Raw genomic sequence first — 16,837 nt, 5'->3', positions numbered from 1 at the left:
ACTTTGGTATCACAAAATTCACCTCTTTCTATACTTTGATACCACAAACTTTGCGTCCAATTTCACTTTGGTACCTCAAAGATTTTTTTTTCTTTTTTTTTTTTGACATTTTGATATTTTAAAGTTTCAGTTCTATTTCACTTTGTATCCCATCTACCTTCCTTTAGTTTTTCCTCTTGGAGCTGTTTGGTTGGATGGAAATGAAGTTGCAAGGGTAAATAAAGCAACTGGATTTGTAAAAATCATTGTTTGACTTGCTACTTTGTAGTTAGGAGTAAATGAACATGCATTTCGTAGAATTTTTTTTATAACAAATGCTACAATCAATTCGGTGAGAGGAAAAGCTATGAATTTCAAAAAATATAAATATAATTCTATTTGATAAAAAAAATCTTTTTAAATCTAAATAGAACCACCTACACCAAGTTTCCATATATGACAAAATTATGTAGTTTTTGTGCTACTTATGTTTTAACCAAACACTGAATTTGTACTAGAAATATATTTCCCATAATACAATTGTAGATATCTAAACAATAAATTGAAATTGATTACCTAGGACAAATGTTACATGTAATATTTGTTACAATTTATTTTTATAGCAACCCAAAAAGCCCAGCTAATATATTTAGATTCATTTTGCCCACTCGCTAACCCATAAAAGACTAACAAGAAAATATAACAGAATTAAGACAACGATATCGAAATTGAATGAGATTGAAACTTTGGGCTTGAACCTGTTAAAAAAAATTACCTTGGAGTATCAAACTGAATTGTGATTAAAACTTTCAGGCATCAACTTGAAGATGAGCAAACTTTTAATCCAAATCGCTATCAGGAAAAAGTTCGTATGGTTAAGCTATCGATAAGCCCAATCAACGGTCCAAGCCCAAATTAAAAAGTCCGAAGCCGGACGCAAGTCCGCTAGTTGATAACCCCCGAAAGATCTTCTAGAATTAGTTAGTTTTCAACTCAAGACCTGTTGGATGACGAAGCATAATAAAAGTGGACTATCATAGGCTTTTCGTTGAAAGTAGCAAATCTAGTTTGGATTACTCCAAATTTCCTCATAACCTAACGTATATTTAGAACGACAGAGTATGAATATATATTTCTAAAAGCAATATGTTTTTTTTCCCTTTTTTCCCCTTTTTTTACAATTGCAATATGTACTTTAGCGGACAAAGGAAGTTCATTCTTTGACAGAATGCAACGGCTTTGGCTTCTAAACTTGGAGAAGAGCGTATAATGTTAAAAAAAGTCAAGAAAGGTGAAGCATGAGTGGAGAAGAATTTGATTTTGTAACGCTATTGCCATCCTAATTGTTGTTGTTCCCTCCTCTCCATGCATTTTTTGTTTCACGTAGTACAAAATTGAACACATTTTATAGTAAATATTACAAGAATGAGGATGGGTTTAAATCCAATTAAGTAGTAATTAGATAGAATCTAATTGTCTTAATATTTACCATATATTTCAACTTGAAATAATGAGATTATATTACATAACATTCTACTATTGTTTTGAACACTATCTTTGTCATAAAGGACGTTATTATAATATTAAAAATCATATGTAATATAAATTTATCCCTTAAAGATGGAATGTAAACTAAATCTACTCCTCTATACTTAAGGGAGAATAAAAAAAATTATTGTTTATGCTACAGTAATACTGTATCATAAACAATAAATCAAATCTGGTCCTCTGAGCTCGAATTTGTTGTTCATACTACAGTAATTTGCTATAGTATAAACAGTAAATCAAATCTGCTTCTTCATACTTGGAGTTACTATTCATATATACTACAATAATTTACTATATAATAAGTAGTAAAACAAATCAAATATATTAAAATTTAGATCATTCTTTAAGTATAAATGAGTAGATATTGTTGGGAATTTAACGCCGAAATCCCTAATGCAACAGAAACGCAGAATAGATAACAGTACACAAGATTTACGAGGTTCGGCAACTGCCTACGTCCTCGGGAGCCACACAGTCAATTTCTTATTTAATCTAACAAGAAATTACAAATCAAGAGCAAATCTCTAAACTGAGATTCCTCAAATGAACACTGTAGCTACAGTGTTAATACCACAAGGTAAAAGCCCCTCTTACTCTTTTCTCTCTCTTCTTTAAATCCTTATCTATCTCCCTCAAAACTTTGAGCAGCTGGAGATCAAAGGAAAATGCGCTGCTGCGATTTTAAGAGATGAACGCTGCTGCGTTAGGGGGAGAACGCTACTGCGTTAGGGGATCCGCCGTCAGAGAGTTCGGGGAGAGGGAGCAGCAAAACCCTAGGTCGGCAGAGGGCGTTTTATAGGGGATCACGACAGGTGGCGACAGCCTGTCGCGCAGCCACGCGAGCGTCCACGCTCGACCGCTGAGGTCGAAGTCGCCAGACGCGCGACGTCGGAGTTCGAAACGCAGGTCGAACTGCCCAGACGCGAGGGGTCGCGTCAACACACGAGGGTCGCGTCAGCACAAGAACGATCATCGCGTTCGCGCTGAGCGGGGTTCGCCGTCGACTCCGCCATGTCGCCTGCCTTATCCCTGGAGCTCGTCGAGCTCCTCCGCCGGCGGAGGTTGGTATCCACCCCCAACCTAACAATCTCCCACTTGGAGACCAAATCGACGCCAACAGGCTATCCCATCAATATCCTCTCCTGTGTGGCTTCGCCCTCATCATCTATGCATGAGGGCCAACTGAAGTTGCACACAACTCCAGTTTCTGAAAGGTCGCTGCCTTTGTCAACATCGTCGGGCTCTGTATCTTCTGGAACCATTCTGCTCCTTTTTTCACTCGATACACCCACTTGTTGTGACGTGCCTTCTTCCCCATGGGCAACTCAGCTAGTCCCCATGTCTGGTTGGAGATCAGAGATTTCTTCTCTTCTTTCGCAGCAAACTCCCACTTGCTCGCATCTCCACTCTGACAAGCTTCATCAAAGCTTTCAGACTCTCCTCCATTTGTCAGCAACATATAATTCATGTATCTGCTGTTAGGACATCATCTGTATCTACAAATGTTGACTCGCTCTCTGAGTCACCGTCATCTGTCTTGTGCATGTCCTTGTACATCACCTTCTCGTTGAATGTCACATCTCTGCACCTGATCACCTTCTTGTTTTCGTTGTCCCAAATGCGGTAGCCGAACTCGTCTTCACCATACCCGATGAATGTGCATTTCTTGGACTTGGGATCAGGCTCATTCCTGCCTTGATCACTTATATGCACATAAGCTACACAACCGAAAACTTTGAGATGTGAGAGGGTTACCTCCTTTCCGCACCATACCTCTTCTGGTATTCTGTGCTCCAATGGAACCGATGGACCTCGGTTGATCAAGTAAGCTGCTGTGTTGACTGCTTCTGCCCAGAACTGCTTCGGTAGACCTGACTGCATCCGAATGCTTCTGGCTCTCTCTGTCAACGTTCTATTCATGCGCTCAGCCACACCATTGTGCTGAGGCGTGCCGGGCACGGTCCTCTCCATTCTGATACCGTGCTCATAGCAGAACTTCTTGAATCTGGTGTCTTCATACTCACCACCATTGTCTGTTCTGAGTTTCTTTACCCTCAAACCGGTCTCATTCTCGACCATGGCTTTCCATCTTCTGAAAGCCTCAAACACTTCTGACTTTTTCTTCAGAAAGTAGACCCATACTTTCCGAGAGTGATCATCAATAAAAGTCACGAAGTAGTGTTTCCCACCAATTGACGCGGTGGTTGTTGGTCCCCAAACATCTGAGTGAACAAGCTCTAGCTTCTGCTTCCTGGGGGGTCTGCTACTTGTCTGAAAGCTAACTCTCTTCTGCTTTCCAAGTATGCATTCTTCACACACATCAATCTCTACTGATTGTAAACCTGGGAGTTTTCTCTTTGTGTGCATAACCTTCATCCCCTTTTTACTCATATGACCGAGTCTCTGGTGCCATAGCTTTGAAGTCTCATTGCCTGCCGCAACTGAGATCGAACAACATGCACTCGCTGTCATATACAGGGTACCAGTCTTCCTGCCTCTAGCAATCGTCATTGCGCCCTTCGAAATCCTCCAGTCATCGCCATGGAAAGTCATCGTGTAGCCTTCACTAGCCAGCTGGCTTACTGAGATTAAGTTCCTCTTCAGGTCGGGAATATATCTGACATCCTTCAGCTCCCATACTGACCCATTCAGCTTAATCTTCACTACACCTTTGCCAATAATGGCACATGCTTGATCGTCACCAAGATATACATTTCCAAGGTTTCCGGGGATATACTTCTCGAGGAATTCTTTCTGAGAAGTAGCATGGAATGATGCTCCCGAGTCCAACACCCAAGACTCCTCCTTGCTCTCCAAAGAGCATATCAGCGCATCATCTCCTCCTGAGGTGGAAGCAACATTCACATCTGCATTTGCCTCCCACTCCTCCCGTGCACTCCTGCACCGATTCTTGTAGTGCTCGGTTTTCCCGCACTTCCAACACTCGATAGCCTTCGAACTGTTGGGATTTCTGGATTTGAATCTCTTGTCATCTGATCCATTTCCTCTGGTTGAACTTCTACCTCTTGACTCTGTATGCAATACTGAAGAGGTTGTAGCTTCCCCCGACTCTCTCCGTCGGATCTCCTCACTGAGAACCAGATCACGAACGTCGTCAAACTTCAACTTATTGCTTCCCGATGAGCTACTCACAGCTGTGACCGTAGCGTTCCAGGTGTACACCATGAAGCATAAGAGTGAAGTCCTAGATTTGTTTGTGGAGTGGAAGAAGAGATTGGAACTGCAGACTGGGAGAAAGATCAAGACGTTGCGATCCGACAACGGCGGCGAGTATACCTCAGACCCCTTTCTGCAGCTATGTCGAGACGAGGGCATAGAGAGGCACTTCACAGTTAGTCATACACCGCAGCAGAATGGGGTGGCGGAGAGATTGAATCGGTCTTTGCTGGAGAAGATTCGATGTTTATTGGCGCATAGTGGTTTGGAGAAGATCTTTTGGGCTGAGGCACTTTCTTATGCGAGCCACCTCATTAACAGGCTGCCTTCATCTGCGATTGAGGGGAAGACCCCTATGGAGATGTGGTCGGGAGAGACAGCACATGACTATGACCAGCTTAAGGTATTTGGTTGCCCTGCATATTATCATGTTAGAACTGATAAGTTGGAACCTCGAGCTAGGAAGGCCATATTTGTAGGATTCAAGCGTGGTGTCAAGGGATACAAGCTTTGGGATCCAGTTGATAAGAAGATTGTGCTGAGTAGGGACGTCACATTCGATGAGGCTTCTATCTTGAAGCTTCCCAGCTCTCATCAGGTGGAGAGCAACCCGACAGAGGAGATTTCGCAGGTGGTGGAGATTGATGCAGCTCCACAGAGTCCAGATAGTGCAGTATCCATGAGAGTGCCGACTGAGGTGACGCCAGGCGAGCACGACGGTGATGCGGAGGATACGGGTACTCATGAGCAGGATCAGGGACCGACGGCTCAGGTTCAGGATTCTATTGCGGCACGGAGACAGAGGAGAGACATACGGGTGCCAGCACGGTATGCCGACACAGTTGCATATGCACTTCCGGTGGAGAGTATCGATGAGATGGTGCCTACTACATTCAGAGAGGCCGAGCAGAGTTCGGAGGCTGATTCGTGGCAGGTGGCTATGCAGGAGGAGATGGAGTCTCTTCACAAGAACGATACATGGAAGCTTGTAGAGCTTCCAAAGGGGCGGAAGGCGATTGGGTGCAAGTGGGTGTACACGAAGAAGGAGGGCATTGAGGGCACTCCAGTGAGGTTCAAGGCTAGGTTGGTTGCGAAGGGCTATGCACAGGAGGAAGGTATTGATTACAATGAGGTTTTCTCTCCGGTGGTGAAGCATTCGTCGATTCGGATTTTGCTAGCTTTGGTGGCACAGTATGGATTGGAGTTAGATCAGTTGGATGTGAAGACAGCATTTCTTCATGGTGATCTTGATGAAGAAATATATATGACTCAGCCATTGGGATTCCGAGCTGCAGGGAAAGATAAGTTGGTTTGCAGGCTAAAGAAATCGCTATACGGTTTGAAGCAGTCTCCTCGACAGTGGTATAGGCGATTTGATGGTTTTATGCTTGGTCATTCGTACACTCGGAGCCAGTTTGATCCTTGCGTGTATTTTCGCAAGTTGAGAGGAGGTGCGTACATTTATTTATTGCTTTATGTCGATGACATGTTGGTTGCTTCAAGTTCCAGGTCAGCTATAGATGAGTTGAAGATTCAGCTTTCGAATGAGTTTGAGATGAAGGACTTGGGCGAGGCGAAGCGCATTTTAGGGATGGAGATCGGCAGAGACAAGAAGAAGGGCAGAATTTGTTTGACACAGGTGGCTTATTTGAAGAAGGTTCTACAGCGATTCCATGTTAGCATGGATACGAAGCCAGTTAGTGTACCGTTGGGAGCCCATTTGAAGCTTTCAGCTGACCTTTCACCGAAGTCAGTTGAAGACCGTGAGTTGATGTCGAAGACTCCATATGCGAGCGCAGTTGGGAGCTTGATGTACGCGATGGTATGTACGAGGCCGGATTTGTCACAGGCAGTGAGCATGGTGTCGAGATACATGCACGATCCAGGAGTGGGTCATTGGGATGCCGTGAGATGGATTTTGAGGTACATTCTAGGTACGCTCAATGTTGGTTTGGTTTATGAGCGGGACACTACAGGTGGGCAGTTATGCATTGGCTATGTTGATTCGGATTATGCCGGGGATTTGGATAAGCGCCGATCTACAACGGGGTATGTGTTCACCTTGACCCGTGCGCCGGTGTGTTGGAGATGCACCTTACAGTCGACGGTGGCTTTGTCTACGACGGAGGCAGAGTATATGGCAGTTACGGAGGCTGTGAAGGAGGCTATTTGGCTTCGAGGACTTCTGGAAGAACTTGGTATATCGCAGCGATCCGTCACTATTCATTGTGATAGCATGAGTGCTATATATTTGGCGAAGAATCAGGTTTTTCATGCGAGGACGAAGCACATTGACGTTCGTTATCACTTCGTTCGAGATGTTCTTGAAGATGGCGATGTGGAGATTGTGAAGGTCCATACGAAGGATAATCCGGCGGATATGCTCACGAAGGTGGTTCCAAGCAACAAGTTTGATCATTGCAGAAACTTGTTGAATATTTGTGATTGTTGAGGCCGTTGGCGGCCATTTGGATGAACTACGGGCGGCTTGATCCCTTGGGAGAGGGGGTACGTAGGCAACCATGGTGGTGCAGCCGTATTTGGAGAGACGACACATTGATGCTCTTGGTTTGGTGTCGGCTCATTTTTGGCAAAATTCGCCGAGGTGGAGAATTGTGGAGAAATCAGGAAAAGAATCAGAAAAACCAGAAAAACTGGCATAAGTCGACTCATGCACTGTGCACGAGTCGACTTACGATCTGCAGCCGAATTGTGATTTTAGCCTCTGTCAAGTCGACTTAGCATGACTGTTAAGTCGACTTATGGCAAGTCGACTTAACAGTCTGTTAAGTCGACTTATGAAGTGTTCTCCAGTTGTTGATTTTCTCTCTGTCAAGTCGACTTGTGCACACTGATAAGTCGACTTATAGCGGGTTTTTTGCATACGCAGGTTTCCTATTTGCAGTCTGATTGGGGTTTTGTTTTGATATAAATAGGGAAACGATTTGTGAGGGTTTTTTATCAGAGATTGAGGAATCTTTTGAGCATTGTGAGAGGGAGATATTGTGAGCAAGGTGAGATCTTTGGTTGAGGGTTAGTTTGAGAGAATTTGTGTGATTGTAACCCTTTGTACTCTCCTTGATTTAGTGAAATCTCCCCATCCTCTCCCCGTGGACGTAGGCAAATTGCCGAACCACGTATATCTCTGTGTTTGGATTGATTTGGCTTTATTGGTTGGATTTGTGCAAGAGTTTGTCTTTCTTCTACTCGTGATCACAGGTTCGTTGTGAGTTCGTGCAAGGCTTCCGCAAAGGCGCGCGACAAGTGGTATCAGAGCTCAGATTCAGATCTAGGGTTTTGGATTAGGTGGAGGAAGATTCAGTTTGAAGCTTGGTTCTTGGAGTTCTAGGCTTTGGTGGAGTTAGGGTTTGAAGTTGCCGTTGAAGATCTCGCTTTCCTCGTGTGGTTAGGAGTTCTATTTGGAATCCAATCTAGGGTTCAGTTGGGTAATTTCTTATTCTTTCAAAGTTTGGATCTTTCTCTACAATTTGGAAGTTGTGATTATGGGTGAAGTAATTGGTGAAAGCAGCAAGATGACAGGCACAGTTCAAGTGGGTTTTCAGAACACTAAGATTAGTGTTGTGAAATATGACGGCAAGATCAATTTTGGTTTGTGGATGAGCGACGTACAGGATGCGCTCAATGCTCAAAATCTGGAGGAGACCATCATGGTCGATGTGAGGCCACCTAAATATGAAGAGGCGATATGGGAAAAGATGAATCGAAATGCTTGCGGGGTGATCAGGTCCTGTTTGGAACAGGAGCTGAAATACGATGTGATTGGGGTGACGTCTGCGATGAAGATGTGGGAAATTCTCAACAATAAGTACCTTACGAAGAGTGTTGAGAACCGGTTGCACTTGCTGCGAAGGTTATTCAGATTCCAGATGTCCAGAGGTACCTCGCTTGCGGCTCATGTGAACAACTACACTAAGTTGTTGTCGGACTTGGCGAACGTGGATGAGAAGATCACAGATGAGTACAAGGCTATTATTCTTTTGGGCTCCTTACCGGATGAGGAGTATGATACCTTCGTGCTTACGTTGCTGAACGGGAGATCTTCTATCACTTATAGTGAAGTGACTAACGCATTGACGAACTATGATTTGAGGAGGAAGGATAAGGAGACTTCCCGCGCTAGTACTTCAGGAGAGGCCTTGTCGGCGAGAGGTAGAAGCTCATATCAGAAAGGTGGAAACAGAGGGAGGTCAAAGTCAAGAGGTCGTCACCAGCTTGGAAAGAATCAATGTGCATTCTGCAAGGAGCAGGGACATTGGAAAAGAGATTGCCCGAAAGTCAAAGAAAAGGAGAATAGCAAGAATAAGGGCCCGAAGGCCAATGAGGTGAATGTTGCGAAAGGCGATGATTCCGATGATTCGAGCTTTTCTCTTTTGATTACTCCGGAGGTGAACCATTTGGATGCATCGGAGTGGATGCTTGATTCTGGCGCTACTTATCATGTGACTCCTAGGCGAGATTGGTTCTCATCATTTGAGAGACTCGATGGGGGTGTTGTGGTCATGGGAAATGATCAATCCTGTGGCGTTCGTGGGATAGGTACTGTGAGGATTCGGATGCACGATGGAGTAGTCCGTGAGCTGAAGGAGGTGAGATTCGTTCCTCAACTTAAGAAGAATCTTATCTCAGTGGGGGCTTTGGAGGCGAAGGGATTCAGGGTGACCTTTGAGGATGCTGTAGCAAAGGTTACTAAGGGATCTTTGGTGGTGATGAAGGGAGTCCGAAATCATAATTTATATTATCTGAAGGGGAGCACCGAGATTGGCCAGGTTGCTTCGGCGATTTCAGAGGCGGACATGAGCAGACTTTGGCACTACAGGCTAGGGCATACAGGTGAAAAGTCACTGCAGGCATTGTGCAAGCAGGGGCTTTTGAAGGGAGCCAAGAGTGGTAAAGTAGAATTCTGTGAGCACTGTGTACTTGGCAAGAAGACGAAGGTGAAGTTCGGGACGGCCATTCATAGGACGAGGGGCATCTTGGACTACGTGCACACAGATGTTTGGGGTCCCACTAAGACGGCATCACTTGGTGGTCGACATTGGTTCGTCACGTTCGTTGATGACTATTCTAGGCGATGTTGGGTGTACACCATGAAGCATAAGAGTGAAGTCCTAGATTTGTTTGTGGAGTGGAAGAAGAGATTGGAACTGCAGACTGGGAGAAAGATCAAGACGTTGCGATCCGACAACGGCGGCGAGTATACCTCAGACCCCTTTCTGCAGCTATGTCGAGACGAGGGCATAGAGAGGCACTTCACAGTTAGTCATACACCGCAGCAGAATGGGGTGGCGGAGAGATTGAATCGGTCTTTGCTGGAGAAGATTCGATGTTTATTGGCGCATAGTGGTTTGGAGAAGATCTTTTGGGCTGAGGCACTTTCTTATGCGAGCCACCTCATTAACAGGCTGCCTTCATCTGCGATTGAGGGGAAGACCCCTATGGAGATGTGGTCGGGAGAGACAGCACATGACTATGACCAGCTTAAGGTATTTGGTTGCCCTGCATATTATCATGTTAGAACTGATAAGTTGGAACCTCGAGCTAGGAAGGCCATATTTGTAGGATTCAAGCGTGGTGTCAAGGGATACAAGCTTTGGGATCCAGTTGATAAGAAGATTGTGCTGAGTAGGGACGTCACATTCGATGAGGCTTCTATCTTGAAGCTTCCCAGCTCTCATCAGGTGGAGAGCAACCCGACAGAGGAGATTTCGCAGGTGGTGGAGATTGATGCAGCTCCACAGAGTCCAGATAGTGCAGTATCCATGAGAGTGCCGACTGAGGTGACGCCAGGCGAGCACGACGGTGATGCGGAGGATACGGGTACTCATGAGCAGGATCAGGGACCGACGGCTCAGGTTCAGGATTCTATTGCGGCACGGAGACAGAGGAGAGACATACGGGTGCCAGCACGGTATGCCGACACAGTTGCATATGCACTTCCGGTGGAGAGTATCGATGAGATGGTGCCTACTACATTCAGAGAGGCCGAGCAGAGTTCGGAGGCTGATTCGTGGCAGGTGGCTATGCAGGAGGAGATGGAGTCTCTTCACAAGAACGATACATGGAAGCTTGTAGAGCTTCCAAAGGGGCGGAAGGCGATTGGGTGCAAGTGGGTGTACACGAAGAAGGAGGGCATTGAGGGCACTCCAGTGAGGTTCAAGGCTAGGTTGGTTGCGAAGGGCTATGCACAGGAGGAAGGTATTGATTACAATGAGGTTTTCTCTCCGGTGGTGAAGCATTCGTCGATTCGGATTTTGCTAGCTTTGGTGGCACAGTATGGATTGGAGTTAGATCAGTTGGATGTGAAGACAGCATTTCTTCATGGTGATCTTGATGAAGAAATATATATGACTCAGCCATTGGGATTCCGAGCTGCAGGGAAAGATAAGTTGGTTTGCAGGCTAAAGAAATCGCTATACGGTTTGAAGCAGTCTCCTCGACAGTGGTATAGGCGATTTGATGGTTTTATGCTTGGTCATTCGTACACTCGGAGCCAGTTTGATCCTTGCGTGTATTTTCGCAAGTTGAGAGGAGGTGCGTACATTTATTTATTGCTTTATGTCGATGACATGTTGGTTGCTTCAAGTTCCAGGTCAGCTATAGATGAGTTGAAGATTCAGCTTTCGAATGAGTTTGAGATGAAGGACTTGGGCGAGGCGAAGCGCATTTTAGGGATGGAGATCGGCAGAGACAAGAAGAAGGGCAGAATTTGTTTGACACAGGTGGCTTATTTGAAGAAGGTTCTACAGCGATTCCATGTTAGCATGGATACGAAGCCAGTTAGTGTACCGTTGGGAGCCCATTTGAAGCTTTCAGCTGACCTTTCACCGAAGTCAGTTGAAGACCGTGAGTTGATGTCGAAGACTCCATATGCGAGCGCAGTTGGGAGCTTGATGTACGCGATGGTATGTACGAGGCCGGATTTGTCACAGGCAGTGAGCATGGTGTCGAGATACATGCACGATCCAGGAGTGGGTCATTGGGATGCCGTGAGATGGATTTTGAGGTACATTCTAGGTACGCTCAATGTTGGTTTGGTTTATGAGCGGGACACTACAGGTGGGCAGTTATGCATTGGCTATGTTGATTCGGATTATGCCGGGGATTTGGATAAGCGCCGATCTACAACGGGGTATGTGTTCACCTTGACCCGTGCGCCGGTGTGTTGGAGATGCACCTTACAGTCGACGGTGGCTTTGTCTACGACGGAGGCAGAGTATATGGCAGTTACGGAGGCTGTGAAGGAGGCTATTTGGCTTCGAGGACTTCTGGAAGAACTTGGTATATCGCAGCGATCCGTCACTATTCATTGTGATAGCATGAGTGCTATATATTTGGCGAAGAATCAGGTTTTTCATGCGAGGACGAAGCACATTGACGTTCGTTATCACTTCGTTCGAGATGTTCTTGAAGATGGCGATGTGGAGATTGTGAAGGTCCATACGAAGGATAATCCGGCGGATATGCTCACGAAGGTGGTTCCAAGCAACAAGTTTGATCATTGCAGAAACTTGTTGAATATTTGTGATTGTTGAGGCCGTTGACGGCCATTTGGATGAACTACGGGCGGCTTGATCCCTTGGGAGAGGGGGTACGTAGGCAACCATGGTGGTGCAGCCGTATTTGGAGAGACGACACATTGATGCTCTTGGTTTGGTGTCGGCTCATTTTTGGCAAAATTCGCCGAGGTGGAGAATTGTGGAGAAATCAGGAAAAGAATCAGAAAAACCAGAAAAACTGGCATAAGTCGACTCATGCACTGTGCACGAGTCGACTTACGATCTGCAGCCGAATTGTGATTTTAGCCTCTGTCAAGTCGACTTAGCATGACTGTTAAGTCGACTTATGGCAAGTCGACTTAACAGTCTGTTAAGTCGACTTATGAAGTGTTCTCCAGTTGTTGATTTTCTCTCTGTCAAGTCGACTTGTGAGCTCTGTTAAGTCGACTTACGACGGGTTTTTTGCATACGCAGGTTTCCTATTTGCAGTCTGATTGGGGTTTTGTTTTGATATAAATAGGGAAACGATTTGTGAGGGTTTTTTATCAGAGATTGAGGAATCTTTTGAGCATTGTGAGAGGGAGATATTGTGAGCAAGGTGAGATCTTTGGTTGAGGGTTAGTTTGAGAGAATTTGTGTGATTGTAACCCTTTGTACTCTCCTTGATTTAGTGAAATCTCCCCATCCTCTCCCCGTGGACGTAGGCAAATTGCCGAACCACGTATATCTCTGTGTTTGGATTGATTTGGCTTTATTGGTTGGATTTGTGCAAGAGTTTGTCTTTCTTCTACTCGTGATCACAGGTTCGTTGTGAGTTCGTGCAAGGCTTCCGCAAAGGCGCGCGACACAACGTTTAGAAAAACCCAATTTTAAAATCTCTAGAAGCAGAAGTAAGTATTTAGTAGTGTCGTTATTATTAGTTAATATACCAACTCTGTACTTGTTCTTTTTTTTTTTACGAATTCTCTCTGCTTTAAAAACTAAGTGAGATAAACCAAGCCGGTACCATTGAAGACAGCATGAGCTAAGTTGGTAAATTTAAAAGGTGCTAACGAAATCTACAGATTCAGGCAAAAATGAACGACTATAGTGAAGCCTCTAAAATTTGCGTTCCGTGATGAAATGATCAAATCTTGACACCCCGTGTCCAACCACTTCTCAATGTACTCGTCCTCATCTTAATCTCATAATAATTTATCAACTAATATTAAAAAAAAAAAATCAGAGCACGGTGGCTACGAGGGGTTGGTTGAGAGAATATTCCATTTAACAAAGGACGAAAGCGTACAGTAACCCATGGCAAAGTGACAAAGGAGCCTCCTTTGTCTCGTACCCATCAAGTGGGGGTTCTTCGTTCTCCTTTTTTTGGTGTCCTCGTCAGCACCTGCCATTTGCGGGCCCCACCAGCACTCAGGCGGTCACTTTTTCCCTCATTGGCCCATCATCAATTTTTCAATTTTTTAATTTTTTTTCAGTGCTTGCGTTCCCTACGCATATTGTTGATTGTTGACGGGTACCTTTTCGATCCCTTTCTAATAAATTGAGGAGGGTCTTCCCTTTGATTTCCTTTGTGATGAGTCGTTTCAAAGTAAGCCACCGTGAGCACGCCACACAGGGCTTTTTCTCCGTCTCTGTCGCTTGCGTCGTCAAAGTAGAATCATGCATCTTCGAGCATCCCACATACAACCACAAAGTTATGGACCATTGATCCAGAATGTTCTGATATGATTTATATTCAAGCTAGCTAATAATCTACGTCATTAGATGGCGTCGAGGAAAACGAGGTGTGGGCGCAACAACATCACTGTCTGTGCGCATGAGGTTGAGCTGGTCAGGAATGGTCGAGTCGAAGAGCCTGTTGCTCGGATTCTCGGCATAGCACACGTAATAGCACGCTACGCACGCGTGTGGCAATGCCATCGCAATCCTCGTCTGCGCAATTGAGTTCAGAATGAGAAAAAATATATATATATAAATCTCCACCAAAGATAATACGACATGCTTTTCAAGCATAAGATTATTCCTAGCTACATATGAGAAATTAATAGATAGATAGATATTTGGCTAGAGTTTTGACAAATTGAAGATCACACGCACCATGAGGTAGCCGACGAAGAAAGCAAGAAGAGACACGGTAGCCGTGTAATGCTTGTGAGTAGCAAACGTCCATGATGCTGCCAGTATCACACACACAGCTCCGCTGCAGACTCCAGTCAAGAAGCACACCGAGCTCGTCATGTCCGAGTCCACCATCTCCTCCATCTTCTGCCTCTCGAACAATCCCCACGTGCTCTTCGACGCAGCCACAAATCCCCTCCCATACGCCGCTATCTACAAATCAAAACAAACCCATCAGATTAACAATTACGATCGAATCGAGAGAAATCGGAACGCTGGTCGATTGCCGATGAGGGTGCAAGGTTACGAACATGGACGAACGCCCAGCTGTTGCCGTAATGGAAAACGGACTCCATGACCCGAAGGCAACAATGCGCGCAGGAGAACATGAACTCGTCCTCCTCCTCCAGCAGATTGAACCCCCGCGCCATTATTCGCAGGGCCTCGATGGTAGGCACGAACAACGAGCGAGAGCAGCGCTGCCCAAATTCGGTCGACATCGCCCTCTGAAAACAAACCTGGGCGCTGGACGTCGCATCCCCCTAAGATAATACAGCGAGATTACGCGGCTGAGCCGTCAGATTGACGACGTTTCTCATCACGTTCGACTACCCCACATCAGCTTCAGACGAGCAACCGAGTATCTGTCTGAGCGGCGGGTGTGGTAGGTAGAAGTTCTGCGCGCCGATGGACGGCGTAAGCACCAGACGGTGATGTAGAAGAACCCGACGAGCATTGACGAGGGACGCGGGCCCGTTGAGCTCCTGAATTTGGCGAGCGGGCTTCAGGGACTTCTCGACGAACGTTTTGGCGGCGAAAAGGGGACGCGTGCGGTTGCTCAGTGTGAACCCAGGCAGGAGAAAAAGTAGAGGAGACAGCCGGAATGAGAAGAGAGGCATGGGGCGACGCCGAGGCCAGCTGGCGGAGGGATGGCGAAGCACGAGGAGGAGGCATGCCTGCTGACATCGTGGAGCCGGAGGTTGGACCAGAGTTGCGAAGTTGATGGACGTGGCGGCCGGCCAGCGTTTATTGACGGTTTAGCCGTTGCCAGCGAAGGCGAGCGATGATTGCTGAGGACGGCGGAAGCCCCCGATCGGAGGCGAGCCAACGAATTGGATGGGCGCGCTTCTCCTTCCTGAAGGAGAGGAGGAAGGAGCTTTGTGAGCCGCCGGCGGCGAGGACTGGATGTGCTTTGAATGATTGAAGAAGGAGACGGCGGCGGAGGGAGACGAGGAGGTTGGATGGAGGAAGAGGAGAGAGAGGGACGCGGTTGGTGTACTTTCTCGGAGTTCAGCGTGGTGGGATGGGGGACCGCGGGGGGCGTGGATGTGGGGGGCTGCGCGGCGTTGAGAAGGTGGCGGCGGCGGCGGGGGTCCACGGTGACTTGGATGGGGGTGCGGGACAGCCTAGAGATGTGATGATGGGTCAAATTTGCGTCTGCAGTTACGACTTCTTTTTCTCCTCCTCGTTGTTTAACGATCTCCTCCTCTTCATGTTCATCATCTTCTTTAGTTCCTCTTTCCATGACCTGCGAATATTAGCGAAGTAAAGCAAATAAACAAGATGATATCGATCGCTAGCTGAGACGCATGAGAGAGAGACTAACTGGGTCTGGATTTAAAGCACCCATTGGCCTAGGGTTGTTGATGGCGCGGCTGAGGATGAGGAAGAGTTTAATGAGGGGAATTATCTAATGAATTTGTGCTCGTTTTCTTTGTGTTGGTCGTTGCTGGTGGTCTCTAATGCTCTACCAAAAGCTCTTTACCTCTGTCTTGTCACGAGGACAGGCACACACGCAGAAAGAGAGAGAGAGAGAGCCTTTTAACGTTTCAAGAAAAACAATTAAAAGCTTGTTGGACTGAAATTAATGTGGCTAGAGTTACACCTTGCTCCCTCTCTTTCTAGAAATATTTATTGCAGACCCACGAGCTCAATTGATCAGCACCGTTTATTTTTCTCTATTTGGAGGCAGGGTTGGGCGAGGGCTGGGCCGGTTTAGGCCCGTGACCTGGCATACCGGGTTCAAGGCCTGGTCAGGTCCGATCCGGACCCGCTCGGGTCCAAATAGGCCGAGCATATTTCTTTGATCCCGGGTATAGGGTTGTGTTATGGTCAGTCACCATACTAAGATAGAAATATCGGGAGAATGTCTGCATAAGCCCAAGAGAGCTATGGTACAAATCAAGTTAGAGACTCAAAAGCCCAGTCAAGACCAAATCCCTCGACCAGACGAGCAGACAAGCCATATTTCGATCAACAGGTCATCATGACCGACTCGAAGTGCAGGATCAGTCGTCCCCTCGCAATTAAGGCGACTCCTCGAGCAGACGACTCGACTATATATACACCTGACCCGAAGCCCACTCGACTATCGGGTCGCCAAATCATAATGATGGCTCACAGATCAACCCGCCTCGACTAAAGGGATAAGAGCTGACCAAGTTCACTTCAGATGTCAATCGACACAACAGTACTGATTAGTCCCATTAAGATCTCTA

General features: G+C 46.2%; 1 protein-coding gene across 1 annotated transcript; it reads right to left on the bottom strand.

Moving 5' to 3' along the window:
• LOC109850009 (CTL-like protein DDB_G0274487) lies at positions 13,309–14,957 on the bottom strand. Its single transcript, XM_020419902.1, has 3 exons — positions 14,651–14,957; positions 14,319–14,552; positions 13,309–14,153 (listed from the first exon to the last, which is right to left on the bottom strand). Exons 1-3 carry the CDS (start codon positions 14,837–14,839, stop codon positions 13,974–13,976), a joined length of 603 nt encoding a protein of 200 aa, XP_020275491.1. The 5' UTR covers positions 14,840–14,957; the 3' UTR covers positions 13,309–13,973.

This window comes from Asparagus officinalis, chromosome 7, assembly GCF_001876935.1.
Source record: "Asparagus officinalis chromosome 7, Aspof.V1, whole genome shotgun sequence".
Classification (NCBI taxonomy): Eukaryota; Viridiplantae; Streptophyta; class Magnoliopsida; order Asparagales; family Asparagaceae; genus Asparagus; species Asparagus officinalis.
This window is presented reverse-complemented; position numbering and strand designations above follow the sequence as displayed.

Excerpts from the sequence above, each read along its gene's own strand:
- LOC109850009 (XM_020419902.1), bottom strand. The coding sequence starts at position 14,839 with ATGTCGACCGAATTTGGGCAGCGCTGCTCTCGCTCGTTGTTCGTGCCT. Across the intron at positions 14,553-14,650 it reads ACAGCTGGGCGTTCGTCCAT|ATAGCGGCGTATGGGAGGGG; the intron begins GTTCGTAACCTT and ends TTTGATTTGTAG. Across the intron at positions 14,154-14,318 it reads TCTTCGTCGGCTACCTCATG|ACGAGGATTGCGATGGCATT; the intron begins GTGCGTGTGATC and ends TCAATTGCGCAG.